At 45.9% G+C, this 17,080-nt stretch overlaps 1 protein-coding gene across 1 annotated transcript in view; it reads left to right on the plus strand.

The window, feature by feature from the left end:
* Nucleotides 1-17,080, plus strand: part of CAHbeta (carbonic anhydrase beta) — a 92,760-nt gene that overhangs the window by 23,100 nt on the left and 52,580 nt on the right. Inside the window, exon 2 of the mRNA XM_068344098.1 lies at nt 6,753-6,837. Within this exon, the coding sequence (XP_068200199.1) occupies nt 6,753-6,837 (85 nt within the window). The remainder of the gene's footprint in view (nt 1-6,752; nt 6,838-17,080) is intronic.

Here is a 17,080-nt window from a genome sequence, read left to right on the forward strand (position 1 = left end):
ATGCCTTTCGGGCTCAACATCGCCCCAAGGATCTTCACAAAGTTAGCAGAAGTTGCTGTTCAGGAACTCAGAAATCAAGGGATTCAAGTAGTAGCCTATCTGGACGACTGGCTCATTTGGTCAGACACCTCCCAAAATTGCCTAAAAGCCACTCACAAAGTCATCCAATACCTTCAATCTCTAGGCTTTCAGATCAACTTCAAGGAGTCCCGTCTTCTTCCGAAATCAAAGTTCCAATGGCTCGGCCTGCAATGGGATCTTATATCTCACACTCTGTGTCTTCCCAAACCCAAGAGGTTAGAGATTGCAATGAACACCAAACGCTTTCTCAAAGACAAAATGAGTTCCAGACGGCTCCAAGAGAGGATCCTAGGGTCCCTTCAATTTGCTTCAGTGACGGATCTACTTCTGAAAGCGAAGTTGAAAGATATCAATCGTGTCTGGCGTTCGAGGGCGAATCGGAAGCTCCGGGACAGGAAAGTCCGCCTTCCTCCCATTCTCCGGGAAAGACTTCTACCTTGGACAAAGGCCAGCAATCTGTCAAAGTCAGTTCCCCTTCGATTTCCGCCTCCGAAGTTAATCATTCACACGGACGCATCCCTATCAGGTTGGGGAGGCTATTCTCAGCACAGGAAAGTTCAAGGTCTTTGGTCTCCCTTATTCCGCCAATTTCACATCAATGTGCTGGAGGCCATGGCAGTTCTACTAACCCTGAAACGTCTCTCTCCATCCAAGAGACAACACCTTCGTCTGGTTCTCGACAGCGAAGTGGTGGTCCGCTGCCTCAACAGAGGCGGATCAAAATCAGGGCCTCTGAACCATGTTCTAGTAGCCATATTCTCCCTAGCAGCCTCGAACCGTTGGCATCTTTCAGCTGTCCACCTGGCGGGAGTCCGGAACGTAGTTGCAGACGCCCTGTCCCGGACCTCCCCTCTAGAGTCGGAATGGTCACTCGATCAAAAGTCATTCCGGTGGATTCTCTCTCGGGTTCCGGGTCTCCAAGTAGACCTCTTCGCCACGGAGTCCAACCACAAATTGAGAGTATATGTGGCTCCCAATCTAGACCCTCAGGCCTACGCCACAGACGCCATGTCACAGAATTGGGACAACTGGGAAAGGATTTATCTCTTTCCCCCGGTGAATCTTTTACTGAAAGTCCTAGACAAACTGAGATCCTTCAAGGGACGAGTAGCCTTGGTCGCACCCAACTGGCCCAAGAGCAATTGGTACCCTCTCCTGCGAGAGTTGAGACTACATCCTCACCCGATACCCAATCCGGTTCTGTCTCAGATAGTACAAACACGCGTTGTGTACGCTTTCTCAAACATTCAGAGCGCCCTAACTTTATGGACTTCATGAAGTTTGCGGCCATGCATGGTGCCAATATCGATCCTCGAAACACCCTGTTCCTAGAATCAGATAAACGGGATTCCACCATCCGCCAATATGATTCTGCAGTTAAAAAGTTGGCTAAATTTCTGATAGACTCAGACGTACACTGTATGAACTTGAACCTTACAGTCACTTTCTTTAGAACTTTATTAGAATCAGGTCTGGCAGCCAATACTATCACCACTATTAAATCTGCTTTGAAAAAGATCTTCCTAGTGGGTTTTAACATAGACTTAACCGACTCTTTGTTAGCTTCAATTCCGAAAGCCTGTGCCAGACTGAAACCGGTTACTCGTCCTACCCCGGTTACCTGGTTCCTTAATGATGTGCTCAAATTGGCTTCTGATACCATTAACAGTTCTTGTGATTATATTCCCCTTCTCAGGAAAACACTTTTCCTTGTGAGTTTGGCTTCCGGGGCAAGAATTTCTGAACTGGCAGCTTTGTCAAGAGACCCGGGTCATATTGAGTTCCTTCCTTCGGGAGAGGTCCTTCTTTCACCTAACAAATTCTTTTTAGCTAAGAACGAAGACCCTCAGAACAGATGGTCCTCCTGGAAAATTGTTCCCCTCACGCAAGATCCGTCTCTGTGCCCTGTTACTGCTCTTAAGTCTTATTTATCCCGGACCTCCTCTAACTCCTCCGGGCCTCTATTCGTTAGAGAACAAGGCGGTACCATTACCATTAAAGGGATCAGGCAACAAATTTTGTATTTTATTAAACAAGCTAACCCTGACTCTTTTCCTCTTGCACATGATATTAGAGCAGTTGCTACTTCGGTGAACTTTTTTCACCACATGAATTTTACGGATCTTTCTAGGTACACAGGGTGGAAGTCACCGTCAGTGTTCAAGAAACACTATCTTAAACATTTGGAAGCCCTTAAATTTCCTACGGTAGCTGCAGGGAGCGTAGTTACCCCCAGGTAACTCACATGTTAATTCCTTGTCATTTTATCTCTCCCCCTTACCTGCCTCATTTATACCCTATTTGTATTCGTTGGTTTCGCACCTGGTTACTATTCCTATATTTGTTAATTTTATGACTCCTGAGTATCTGTATATATCATCACTCACGGCATTATTATACCTTACCTTTTTTGTCAATTGTTCTACCAAGTGGATTTATGTTCTTTTTAAGGTACCTTTATAGTTGTTTTTGGCACTCAACTCTGATTAAAGTAACTTGTGTTTCCCTTGTGTTTATGTTTTTTCCTTTATTTTTCAAGTTTGGTGACATTTCTCTTGTATGTATTCACTGGCCGGCACAGGTTCAAGCCCAGAAAAGGGATTTTGACGTAGGAAAAATCTATTTCTGGGCGAGGGACCTGTGCCGCCCAGTGAACCCTCCCAGCTCCTCTCCCTTGGAGTCCCCAAACTTTGGGTGCTAAGGAGTTGGGTTCTGAGCGGATGCAGAGTTGGTGGTGCCGAGTGAGGTTGAGCGGCTCTCCTCTATTGGGGGTCTTTGTCGTGGATGAATCTAAATGGTGCGGGACCTCTGGATTATACACCCAATTCCATACCGACACCAATAGGTGAGCGAGCTAGTCAACCTAGCACTCCTTTACATTTTTTCTCTGGTATATTTAGCAGTAAATTACCTAAGAATAAGTGCTAATAGGAGCTTATTCACTGGGCGGCACAGGTCCCTCGCCCAGAAATAGATTTTTCCTACGTCAAAATCCCTTATTTGTCCCTACACAGAATACAAAACCTGATCCCTTAATAGGAGTATGACCTCAGTAAAGCTGGAACAGCTGTTAAATGTTAAATGAGGTAAACTCAATTGCCTGCCCGGTGGTAGGTAGGCCCCAAACACCCGGTAGGTGGAACAACCCTCACTTTGACTTCTTTTGTGGTGCTGCTCTAATGTACTTGTCCATGTCCTGCATTGGCTGTCTAAAACTCTTTTGTTTCTCTTTAGTGTGTTTGAATATTATTTTATTGTTTGCTGATGATGGGTACTCCATGGGTAGACATTCGGCTTTTTCCTGCAAGCCCAGTCAGAATTGTGACCGGTATATGAGTAAGCCAGATGGGGATCCTCATCAGCTTTGTTGTTTTTTCAGGGGGCAATACTGTTCGTAGTCATTCCCCTGAGATGAGTCTAGAGAGTGGCCACCTCTTCATTGGGCAGAGTTTTCTAAGAAGAGGAAGAAGAATTCTAAGAGATATTCATTGGAATTGGATTTGGCAATGACCAAGCTCATGCTGAAGAAACTCATTAGTACCTTCTTTCCAGCTTCACTTGTGAAACCCACCGAGTCTCTTTTGACTTCCTCCCGGTCCAGGATCCTCCAGAGGATTTTGTAAGGGGAAGGAAGACCCCACCACACACTCAATGAGTGCTTTGATAGAGACAGGAGTATTGTCTTCTCCTAGTGAAGGTAATACTCCCATGCCTCTCTCTAAAAGTACTACCATTGTTGTAACATATGACACTGATTCTCGCAAGGACTTGGATTTGGGTAAGATGTGGCCTTCCTTAGGAGTTGATGGTGCCCTGTCAGCAAAGAAACTTTTGAAGGTTTTAGCTGGTGCTAGGTCCCAGAAGTTTTCCCTTGCTGAGCCCTTCTTTTTGGCTATACCACTTTCAGAGTGAAGACGTAGTATGGCACCCTTTGCGATATCCTTGCTTGCTGCAGCAGAGGAATCTTCTTTTTCTGTAGCGAGGAGTTTGCTGCCAGCCTAATAAACCTTGCCATCTGTAAAGAAGGAGTAGAAGTGTCTGCACTCGTCTTTTCCTGTCGTCTTGCCTGTTTCTGCACCTTCTTTTTCCCCTGCTGACCCTTTGGATGTGACGCCTGCTGCCCCGAGGAAGAAGTAGTAGTCACCAAACCACAGGACAACTGATTGAACAGTCTCTTGAGAATAAGCTTGGTTCCTCTTCATGATATTGTAGGAGGAACAACTCTGTACTAAAACCTGAACGTCGGGAAGCCGTTGAGGTACAAGGTACAGGAGCTCAAGCCCCTGCTGCTAATGCTCCTTTTTGCACGAGCCCAGACATGAACGCTGTTGTCAGGAAGTCGAGTGCTGTCCTTGCACATATCTGTCCTTGAGATGCTCCCTAGATTCTTCGGTTATATTGCTTTCACCCACACAAACATCGCCATACCTACATATGACAAAAGATACGCTAAAGATTTCTGCTATAGGTGTTGAGACCTCCAGCTGGTTTTCTTGATTTCCTAAGCAACGAGAACCTCATTCATACATAAGCATAAAGAAGGTTAGTCGAGGTTCTAGTCGACCACCTTCTCCTCCACGAGACCCTCATCCGCGTGCACGAGCTGCACGATCACCATAAATACCACACGCACTTTTGGTTTGGTTATCTTTATTATCGGTTATTGTACCGAGGCCTAGGCTATCCTACCAGTAAACATCACTTGGAATTCAAGGTGTGATTTTCATATCGGTTGTATGAGATGACCACCAATTTTCATGGATAAATTTTGGGTCATCTTATATGTAAAAATATATGGTAATAGTAAAGGTAAAAATTTGCAACATCTGATTAGAGTTATAGAATATGAATTATTTAGTAATTAATAATGTAAAATTAACTGTATAAATAAAAGTAAGAAATAAATTATATGACAGCCATGCAACTGACACATATAACGTAGGTATCTTCTCAGACACATTCTAACATTCTTCATTTGGCAGGAGAGTGGAATAATGACACACTGTAAGTGTACATGTTCAGATGTTAGTTAAGATAGCTTGTGGGCGATCACAACATTGCAAGACGCATATGAGTCTGAAGATTGTGGTCCAGGCCATATATCACCAAGATATGTGTCTCTCATGTCAAAGAAAAGTTCCAAAATCTATACAAAAAATTATCGAAAGAAATAAAAAAGCATGCTGCTAGATACAATAGGTTCCAATTAATTAAAATATCCTTTGTGTTAAACACAATTAATAATATAAAAAGTTAACTTTTCTTTAATGCTCCACTTACCTGTAATCAGTGAGAATCAAGGTAGACTGATTTAAATATACCTTGCCAGAACAAAGGTAAACTACAGCAGTTGCCAAGGACTACCAAGTGGCAAAATAAAATATAAAAAAAGATAGTTACATTGTTCAAACAAGAAATCTAAAACCAAGACTTCCTTTCTAAGAATTTTCCAAATATTCAAATTAATCTCTTTTAAAGAGAACTCACGACTTTCACTCCTCTACAGGACAATAATATATTGATATCTCCCAGGTTAGTTAACCAGCCAGATTTGGTTATAGGGACTTCCACACCTCAGGATGAGTCTTCTAGTTAAAGGACGAGGGTTTGTATCGTGTAGGCACAAATCACAAATTTCTAAGAGTAATTTGTACTTTTCCTATCTATACAAACCTGAGTCCTTTAGGTTACACTGTCCTAGGCCAAAGTTAGGGTTACTCAACCTGTCGGGTTGGTGATAAGCAACTACAGTATTTACTGTACTTTATCATTTAATGGCCGTTCCAGCTCTGCTGAAGTCATATTCCTAATTAAAGGATGCAGGTTTGTATAATTAGGAAAAATATAAATCATATTAATTTTGTTTTGTTTTCAATGGGGTTAGAGTTACTCGTATGTCTACCCTTAGTTGTTGTACATTACTATACTGTAATCTCGACAGGAAAAGGATTCTTGTGATTACATTAAGTTTCTTAATTGTTGTAGTTTTGATTGGCATAGCATTTTTAAACTTAAAATGAAATGAAATTTATTAGTGTGATTGCAAAACAACTAGTGTAGTATAAACATCGTACAGTATACAATATTGCAATTAAAATCACTGAAGGATGTTATTGAGAACCAAATGATACTTTTTCAGCATAAAACAATATACAGTACATGAGAAGAATCCTCTACTTTTACTATTGGCTTTCTGTATATCTTTTCTTTAATACATTCTAAAGTGTTTAAAGGTTCCTGCTTTTTAAAAATTTGAAAAATTTAAAAAACTTGAATGAAGTATTTCAACAGTAATGTATATGTTCTCACACTATTACTCTATAGTGAAAGGTTGCATGAACAGGTGTACTGGTCTTGAAAAAATTCCCTAGTACTTTTATAATCTTATCCCTAATGACTTTAGAGATTATCTCAAATGATGGGAACTTCAAATGTCACATTCTTATCTAAATACTTCCAAATGAGTAGTTTACTGCAATCAGAAGGCCTTTTCCTGTTGAGATAACAATATCCTTATGTACTGTGATACTGTACTGTAGTCATTTAACAATGCCTATTGTTCTGTTTTATACCTACGTATCTATTAACATTTTTTATTTTTGCTTTATAGCATTGCACTGAACCTGGCAGTTACATTATGGGTTTACCAATTTTTCCCCTTTACCTTTCAGCCAAAGGCGGTATTTTTCACATGTATGGACAGCCGTATGTTACCCACAAGATTCACTCAAACAAATGTTGGTGACATGTTCATTGGTTAGTGATATGATAAGGATTTAATTTTTGTGTGAAATGCTAAAGTGATGTGTTTAGTATGACCTAACTTATATGTAAAAGGGGAAACAGGTTGCTTAAGAATTCATGTTTTCTGTTTTGATATGTGACCATTACAGTTGGAATACAGTACAGCACTGTCTCCATGAAATGTGGCATGCCAGGTAACTCCCTTCATTATGGTTTTGCTCTAGTCTTCTAGAATGAATTAACTTAGCATTGTGCTTTTATTGAGTAAGCTTCGTAATTCATTCTCTGCTTTACCCTAGTTTCTCCTTTTATATTTAAATGAGCTCTGGTAAGTGACCTTAGTTTTATTCTTCGTTAGTAGTGGCCGATTAACCAAAATAATGTTTGACCCACTGGGCTCACACAAAGTAGCTTATAAATTTCTCGCTTAGCTCAAGTTTGATACCTGTGACTTAGGTCATTTGCAAATTTAATTTTATTTTAATGACTCTTACCCAAAATTCATTGCTATTCCTTCAAAGAAGTGAAAAGTTTTACCATTATGAAACAAAAACCAGTTCTCCCTGAACAGGCACAGTAACAGTCCCATCAAGAAGGGGACAAGTCGTTAGCACATGGCTTGATCCATCTCACAGGTAAACAAACCAGACAAAAGTCGAACAGTTTGTTTTTCAGTTTTTAGAAGTGATTGTAGTAATTGTATAGGATGTAGCTTTTTAGTTACAATGTTAATGCTTTGATATAATTTATAGCATCGCATTTAATGTGGTTCCCTATCCTTTGCTAATATTTGTTCATAACAGTATATGCATAATTGTTTTTATAATCATACTTTATTTTGTAATTCCTATATAGAACAGTATTTAGTAATGGGGGTAATATTTGATATTTTTTATAGCGTTAGTGTTAGTAGCGCTAGTAGCATTTACTGCATATCCTTGATTTCTTCTGCATTCACATCATTTGTTATTAGTAGGACAGTAGCATTTGGATCTCCAGAGCAGGTTATTATTATTATTATTATTATTATTATTATTATTATTATTATATTTACTTGCTAAGCTACAACTCTAGTTAGAAAAGCAAGATGCTATAAGCCCAAGGGCTGCAACAGGGAAAAATAGCCTAGTGAGGAAAGGAAATAATGAAATAAATAAAGTACAAGAAAAGCAATGAACAATTAAAATAAAATGTTTTAAAAACAATAATAACATTAAAACAGATTTGTTCCGTAACTAGAATACAAACCACGCTATTTAATAGGGTTATTACTTTCGGCGTAGCTGAAATGACGAGCCATTAATTTTTAACGATGGGGGTAGGGGAAGGTAGCTTGCTACACCCCCCTCTCATATACCTGTGCTTGACCTCACTTTGCTCTCGGCTCGGATGGTGGTCGGACGTGTCCGCTCTCATCCTCGCCGTCATATTGGCAGCCATTTAATTGCTTTTGTTCTTTCTTTTTCTAGTTTCTGTGTATGTGAAGTTGGCCTCTGCGATCATGCGCACCTGCCCTGGTTTTCCCGACTACCCCTGTGGAACGTTCATGTCGGCGATTGAGACTGATCCTCACGCCCTTTGCCCTTCTTGTAGGGGCCAACGGTGTGATAGTATCAACAAGTGTAGTGAGTGTAGGGAGTGGTCTGCCTCCCAGTGGGAGAGGTTTTTGCGACGATGGAAGAAGAAGTCCAAACGGGATATTTATCCTTCGAAGGTTGCTTCGAAGGGAGAAAAACCCAAGGCCTCTTCTTCCGTTGCCCAAACCTCCTCTGAAGCTCCCACTCGCTCGGTCTCTTTCGAGAGACCATCGAGTGGTAGCGTAGACCAATTAATTGTTAACCAACATCAGGTCTCGAGAGATGACGTTGCATCCCCTAGCGAAGCAGCTCCACCTCTCCCCTCGGGGGAGGACATGTCACTAACCTCTTTGTTTCAGCTTTGGTCCTCCTTGGGGCTTACGGGTTTGCCCTCCAAGGAGGTTTTGCTTAACTACATCCGATTGGGTGCTGCTGTCAAGCAATCGTCGTCACTTTCAGAGGTTGATCCTCTGTCTCTTGTCGACGTTGTGGTGTCAGAGGTATCGAATGCAGTTTCACACATCTCCTCTTCCACTCCAGACTCTACGGTAGCTGACGGCTTAGTTTCTCCCGTTCCTGATCAACCTACGAGGGGGAAACTAAGTCCATCGTCAGTCTCTCCTGCTAGTGTTTCTCCCCCTCGGGGGAGTTCACTTACAGAGACTCCTCTACGGAGGACTGCTGAAGGTCAGCTTGCTGATCCAACGGCCCCCAGAGGGCACATCCGTCAGAAGGCTCGCCTTCCTCTTCGCCATAGAGGCCTTCCTTCACCTGCGGTGAGGAAGCGCCTCTTTGGTTCAACGTCTTCTATGCAGTCCCCCGCAGAGGAGCCTCTAGACCGATCATCCGTCACTGCAACTACATTGGTCCTTGACCTCTCTGCAGATCGTTCGTGATCTCCTTCGGTGGAAGGTCGTTCTTTTAAAGGACACGTTGACCTTCCACCCGACAGACCTGCCGTCCCTGTTCCTGCATGGGCCTAACAAGGCTCCAACTAAACGTGCTATTGCGCGCCAACAACCTACGCGTTACGTCCCCATGAAACCTGACAAGCGCTCATTAGTAGCTCGTCAGGCCCTATTACTACGCGCTGATCTTCCTTCTTACCCTAACACAGGTCATGAAGAGCGTACGCGCCAACATGCGCATACGCATACGCGCCTGCGCCCTCATGCGCACATGTGCCAACGATCTCCTGCGTGCCAGGGCTCGCCTGCGCACACCGCGCCCACGCGCCCTGCGCTTACATGCCAACGATCTCCTATGCGCCAGCGCCCATCTGGGCGCCAACACTCACCTGCGCAAATTACCTGCGTGCCATCGATCTCCTGTGCAACAGTGCTCTCCCGCGCGCAACATTCTCTTGCACGTGCACATACGCGCTCTACATCTTACTCTCCTGCGCGCCATGCTGCGCGCCATCCTACGCGCCAGGTAAAACCTGAGCGCCAACTTTCTCCTGATAGAAGGATTACTGTCAAGTCAGCCATGCTGCCTTCAGCCAGCACTCACCTGCGTGCCAGCCTTCTCCCGCGCGCATCCACAAGGATATGCACGTACGCCATGCGCATGCTCGTCAATCCTCTCCTAGGGATGCGCGCCACATTCTTCCCTCTCGCCCTGCAGAAATCTACTGCGCACCCGCGTGCTAGGGGGCTTTCTCCTGCGCTTGAACTTCCTACGGCTGTAACAGATGCGCGCGAACACTCGCGTGCTCTTCATGATTCTCCTGTGCGCTCTTCGTGATTCTCCTGTGTGCGCGCCACCAGTCTCCCGCACGCAAGCCCTGATATTCTCCCCTGCGTGAGCGCCATTATTCTCCCTCGCGCGAGCGTCAATATCCTCCCATGCGCGAGCATACACATCTCAAAGAACGACGTCTGGCAAGGTTGCCATCGCCTCATTCCCCTCCCCTCGAGCGCATACCACCGCGCATTGTTGGAGAAGGGAAACTTCCAGAGGGGTTCAGGATCCCAAATCTACCACAGGCGAACCTACCAATTACAGTGACTCCTCCCAGGAATCCTTCAATCCCTTTCCCTTCAAGGGGTATGTCTGACAGACACTGTCTGTCAGCCAACAGCCCCGGTTCGGTGCCCTGATCAAAGCCGTAACGCAGGCTTTCAAGCCTGTCCTCTCTGAATTGGGACATGGAACCATGGCTTCCTCTACCCCATTGAAGAGAAAAAGAGGAGTTCTAGACGCGGTCACTTCCCCAAGGAGGAAACTGACTCCACGCAGACCTTCGAGGCAAGTTCCTTCTATTCCTCAGACTGCCTCTCCTTCCCTTCCAGATGAAGATTTCCCTTCTCCAAGGGAATCACGCAAGGAGATACTTTCCCCCATTGCACCAATGGAGGTAACATCTCTTCGCGCTGAGAGGTCCACACAGTCAGGGATTGGAAGGAACATGCCACCGTCGTCAATATTGGAGTCTTACATCCTTCCCAGGAAGGAATCCAAAGACTTCGAAACATTGCCTAAGTCCTCAACTAAGACTAGGATGGAGCCAACTAGCCACTCAGGGAATGTTCGCGACTCTCCCCAAGAAAGAGCCTTCGGGGATAGAAGGAGACTTCGCTGCAAGTCATACTACAGGAGGAGACCAGCAAGAGTCAGAACACGCGTTTTGGTAAGTTCTGACTCTAATGAGGGCTCTCAACGGGTTTTTCGACCTAGAGATCCCTCCTCAAGAGGTCAAAGACACGGTCTTAGACCACGTCTTTGGTAGTCAAAAGCCCTCTAAGACCAGTGCAGCCCTGCCCTGGTCTCAAGGGGTAAAGAGTACCAGGGACAAGATCTCACAACAGCTCTCCAAGATGTCCTCCTCCAACCGTTCCGGTACCACCAACAAGCTCCTCCCACCTCCTCACGTACTGCAGAGGAGGTACTTTGAGACCCTAGAGGAGCCTTGTTTAGCTCTTCCACTTCACCACTCGCTGGAAGAGCTAACCAGGGGAGTCCCTCTTGAGAGAGACTCCAATCGGCAGGGCTCGTTCTCTGCAGCCGAGATCCTCAATCTGGAGAAGGTCGCGAAGTGTGTTATGCAAGCTACTTCGTGGCTCGATATCTGGTTGGTGACGTTAGCTATCCTGATACGTTCTGAGGATTTCTCCAAGGAACGTACCAGGAAGGCTATGGAAACCTTCCTTCTCTCAGGTACTCACACGATCGAGTTTCTGGCCCACCAAGTCTCGAACTTGTGGGCAAATACCATCCTGAAACATCGGCATGCAGTAGCTGAGAGATTCCATCAGAAGGTCCCTAGCACCGAGATCAATAGGCTCAGACATTCCTCCATGGAGGGGTCTGTTCTTTTCGAGCCTAAGGATGTGGAACATGCCGCTGAGAGGTGGAGGAAGTCTCATCAAGACTCCCTCCTCCATAGGGCTTTAACATTCAACCCCTATAAGCCTCCAGCACCACAGCAGTCCCGTCCAGCCAAGACCACTACAACGACAACAGCAGCGAAGACGATGGTATCTAAGCCCTTTCCTGTCAAAGAAAGGAAAGGCAAAAAGTCCTCCAGGGAGGCAAAAATCCTAGAGGGAGCAGCCGAGGCCACAAACGCTAGGATAGGCAGTCCCCCTGCATTTCCACCAGTGGGGGGATGCCTACAAAGTTGCTCAAACAGGTGAAAGCAACTCGGGGCTGATTCCTGGACAGTCTCCGTGATCAGTCTAGGATATCGCGTCCTGTTCATAACATCTCTACCTCCCCTGATGACGAATCCAGTGTCATGGAACTCCTTTACCATGGGATTGGCAAAGGGGCAAGCCCTTTTGGGCAGAAGTCCAGACCCTGTTGAAGTAGGGCGCTCTCCAAGAGGTCCTCGATGAATCCCCAGGCTTCTTCAGTCGACTCTTTATTGTAAAGAAGGCATCTGGAGGCTGGAGACCAGTCATCGACCTCTCAGCTTCGAACAAGTTTGTCAAACAAACTCTGTTCAGCATGGAGACGGTAGACATGGTCAGACTAGCAGTAAGACCGCAAGACTTCATGTGCACACTGGACCTAAAGGACGCGTACTTCCAGATCCCAGTCCATCCGTCTTCAAGGAAGTACTTAAGATTCAGCCTAGACAACAGAAAATACCAGTTCAAGGTGCTGTGCTTCGGTCTTTCCACAGCACCACAAGTCTTCACCAGAGTGTTCACCCTAGTATCATCTTGGGCACACAGGATTGGCAGCCGTCTTCTCCGTTATCTGGACGACTGGTTAATCCTAGCAGACTCGGAGTCAACCCTTCTTCAGCACCGAGACAAACTTCTGAGACTTTGCCAAGATCTGGGGATCATGGTAAATCTCGAGAAGTCTTCCCTGCTTCCCACTCAAAGACTGGTATACTTAGGCATGATTATAGACACCACTCTCCACAAAGCCTTCCTATCAGATGACAGGATAGCAAGGCTGAGGAAGTGTCGCAAGACCTTTTCTCGGACGAGAAGAACTTCCAGCCCAATCGTGGTTACGTCTCCTCGGTCATCTTTCATCGCTGGCCCGTCTAGTTCCCAATGGTCGCCTCAGGATGAAATCCCTTAAGTGGCGACTCAAGTCCCGGTGGAATCAAGCTTACGACTCCCCGGACATCCAGATCCCTATGGGTCCTGCGTAACTGACGGACCTCCAGTGGTGGGTGGCAGACGAGAACCTACGAAAGGGAGTGGATCTTCTCATCCTCCCCCCGGATTTGATGCTGTTTTCAGACGCTTCAAAAAAAGGGTGGGTGCCCCACGTGCTGCACCACACGACCTCAGGCCTCTGGTCAGAGTCAGAAAAGTACCTCCACATAAATCTCCTAGAGATGAAGGCCGTCTTTCTAGCCCTTCAACAGTTCCAACAGTACCTGGCAAGTCACTCTGTGGTGGTGATGAGCGACAACACCACAGTAGTGGCCTACATCAACAAACAAGGAGGTACTTTTTCGCAGCAACTATCCCATCTAGCAGTAGAGATACTGAGATGGGCCGAAATCCACATGATACCACTATCGGCCCGCTTCATTCCGGGCAAGAGGAATGTGCTCGCCGACAACCTGAGCAGAGCATCTCAGATAGTGAGTACCGTGTGGTCTTTGGATCATCTAGTAGCCAACAAAGTCCTGACTTTGTGGGGTTCTCCGGCTGTAGATCTCTTTGCAACGGCCCTGAACTTCAGGCTCCCGCTGTACTGTTCCCCAGTCCCAGACCCCAAGGCTCTCTGGCAAGATGCTTTCCAACAACGGTGGGACAACATCGAAGTTTATGTCTTTCCCCCGTTCTGTCTGATGAAGAGGGTACTCAACAAGACCAGAACATCGGTCAATCTTTCAATGACCCTCATAGCTTCCCTATGGCATCACGTAGAATGGTTCCCGGACCTTCTGCAACTCCTAACAGAGCCGCCAAGAGAACTCCCTCCATGACACAATCTACTCAAACAACCACACGCCAACATCTTCCACAAAGCCGTAGCTTCACTACGACTTCATGCCTGGAGACTATCCAGCATCTCCTCTCTGAAAGAGGATTTTCGCAACAAGTTGCAATCAGGATGTTTGGACACCTGCAAAAGTCATCAGCAGCAGTCTACCAGGCAAAGTGGAAAGTCTTCTGTGGTTGGTGTCGTCGAATGGGTATCTCTCCACTTGATGCCACTATTCCAGCAATAGCGGAGTTCCTCATGTATTTGCGTGAAGAAATGCGCCTTCAGGCTGAAAGGAATGGACATTTCTTCATCACTAGAACTTTTTCTGCTTATACGGAGTTATGAACTTACCTGCCCTCAGTCGGAAGTGAGACCTCCCCATGGAATGTGGTTCGAGTTCTCAGGTCTCTTAAGAGACCTCCCTATGAACCATTACGCCAGGTATCAGATCGCCACCTAACTTGGACGACGGTGTTCCTGCTAGCTTTGGCCTCGGCCAAGCGAGTCAGCGAACTTCATGGTCTTATGACATCGCCCATTCAAGGGGATGGGGGGGATGCAACGTTCAACTTTGTCCCTGAGGTTATTGCTAAGACTCAGAACCCGGGAGTAGCGGATCCTCGATTCGACTCCTTCCGGATTTCTAGTCTCCGTACTGTAACAGATGACCCAGACCATCTCTTACTATGCCCAGTAAGGAGCTTGAGGCTGTACCTCGAAAGAACAGCTGCAGCCCGTTCTTATGTGCGAGTACTATTCGTCAGCAGAGGAATTACTAAGAAGATGGTCACCAAGAACACCATCTCAGCATGGATTCACAGGGTCATTGACCTGGCACTGAATCCAGACCCTTCTCCGTCACGTCGCCACAGAGTGTATGATATCAGGGGCATAGCTACGTCTCTGGCCTTCAAAAGAAATTTTTCAGTGACGCAGGTTCTTTAAGCTGGGGTGTGGAAACAGCAAACCACGTTCACATCCCACTGCCAGCAAGACGTGACCCACAGGAGACTCGATACTTTCTCTATCGGTCCTTTGGTGGCTGCATAACAGCTGGTTTAAAACCTCAAGCTCCTTATTGGACAAGTAGCAGAAGGTTGAGGGCATTGTTACCCGTGTTTAGTCTGCATGAATGAAAAGGTTTGACTGGCCCTTATTCTTTTTTTCATCATCCCCTCCCTTGGGGAAAGCAGCATCCTGGGTTCTCTGCATAGCTGACCTCAAACCACTGCAGGTAAACCATGCTCCCTTGTGTTCCTAGTATTAATATTAATACTGTTACGTCCCCATACCCTGACGAGGTGGTATTGGGAAAGTCCTAGTCTACAAGTTTCCATCTAAAGAACTTCAGAACAACTTTCTAGGATGAGTCACACTTCTTCATACCTTCACACACAGCTTGCGTAGGCCGCAGACCTTGCGTAGCAAGGTTTTAGCGAGGTGCAGGGGCTCCTTATTTCTTGAGTGCTAACACACTCAAATAAGGAGCCCCCAGGCAGAGCCAAAACCCAGACTGGCTGGGACGTCTACCCTTCCTAATTGGTGAGTCACCCGTATTAAATAGCGTGGTTTGTATTCCAGTTACGGAACAAATGACAAATTCGTAGAAAATTTGTATTTTTCCTAACTATACAAACCTTAGCCATTTAACCGAACTTGCCTGCCAGCCCTATCCCCCTTGAAGTCCTACCTCCAAGCAAAGTGAGCTCAAGCACAGGTGTGTGAGAGGGGTTGGGTTAGCAAGCAACCCTCCCCTACCCTCGCTAACTAGCGGTGTGGGTAGTAAACCCTCGTTAAAAATTAATGGCTCATCATTTCAGCTACGCCGAAAGTAATACCCCTATTAAATAGCTAAGGTTTGTATAGTTAGGAAAAATACAAATTTGTCATGCTTATGCCGAAGAAGCTCTATACTGTACCTTCTTTTCTTCGAGTAGTTCGAACCCAGCTGTGTCCCTTTTTGGCTCTTCTGAGGCTGGGTCCTCCAGAGGAAATAATAAGGGGGGAAGATTACCCGGTTTATCTTTATCCCCATGATGTGGTTTGAAAAAAGCAGAAGTATCATCTTCCCCCATCAAAGATGATAATCCTCTGGCTCTGCCTCTCAAAGTAGGCATGTTGCTGTGCAGCCTAACAACAACACATGCGGGGATCTGGCCCTTGCGGAAGCGGTGGCCTTCCTTATGAATCGATGGGATCCCATTGGTGGAGAAGCTTGTGGAGACAGTGGTGTTGGCTGACACCAGAAATCTTCCCTTCCTGCGCCCTCCTCGTCGGCTGTTTCACCTGCGGAGGAGAGAAGTGATGTGGTGACCATTGATGAGTCCTTGCCTGCTGCTGCAGTCTTGTTGCCGCCAACCCAGAAATCCCCAACATCTATGAAACCTGGTCAGGGGGAACCGAACCATACTTGCTTTCTGTTTGCTCCCCTCCCCTCCCCTGTTCATCTACCACACTAACCACTAAGTCTTCTGGTGTCCCGAATAAGAGGAAGAAGAGGTCATGGAAGCCCAGGATGACTATTCAGCTAGAGCCTCTCAAAACCTGAACTGATATCCCCATGTTTGCTTTGGAGAAATGGTGTGGTACTGAAACCCAACCCAGCTCTGGAAGATGTTTTTGTAGGTGCTCAATGCTCAGTCTCTCACTTTTCTGACGAAGCACCCTACTTGTCAGGACATTAGGTGCGGCCTTTGTTAACGCTTCGGTTAAGCCTTCGTAGAAGACTGCTCCGAAGAGGTCCTCTTATTGTTCTCCTAGCTTATCTGAGCAGTGGGATTTCCCTCATGAATACATGGGAAAGAAGTAGATCATGGTTCTTCTTATCAGTCACTGTGTCTTCTTGATGGGGACCATCGTGGCTGGTCACTGTAAGACCGGTCTCCATGTGCTCGGTATCCATGCATTAGGTCTCCGAGAGCTCAGTCTCCATGCACTCCATCACTACACGTATGGTTTCCTTGCCGCTTACAACTCCAGGTTCGAGTCCTTCTCCATTTTTTTTATCTCCATGACACAACTAGCGGGAATCAGGATGACAGGCTTTTCTTAACTGTGAGGTTGCTTAGGTGCTACCTGAAAAGAATGCAGATAGTAGGTTGGCCAGGGCACCAGCCACCCGTTGAGTACTACCGCTAGAGAGTTATGGGGTCCTTTGACTGGCCAGACAGTATTATATTGGATCCTTCTCTCTGGTTACGGATAATTTTTCCTTTGCCTACACTTACACCGAATAGTCTGGCCCATTCTTTACAGATTCTTCTCTGTCCACA

Source organism: Palaemon carinicauda, chromosome 20, assembly GCF_036898095.1.
Source record: "Palaemon carinicauda isolate YSFRI2023 chromosome 20, ASM3689809v2, whole genome shotgun sequence".
NCBI lineage: Eukaryota > Metazoa > Arthropoda > Malacostraca > Decapoda > Palaemonidae > Palaemon > Palaemon carinicauda.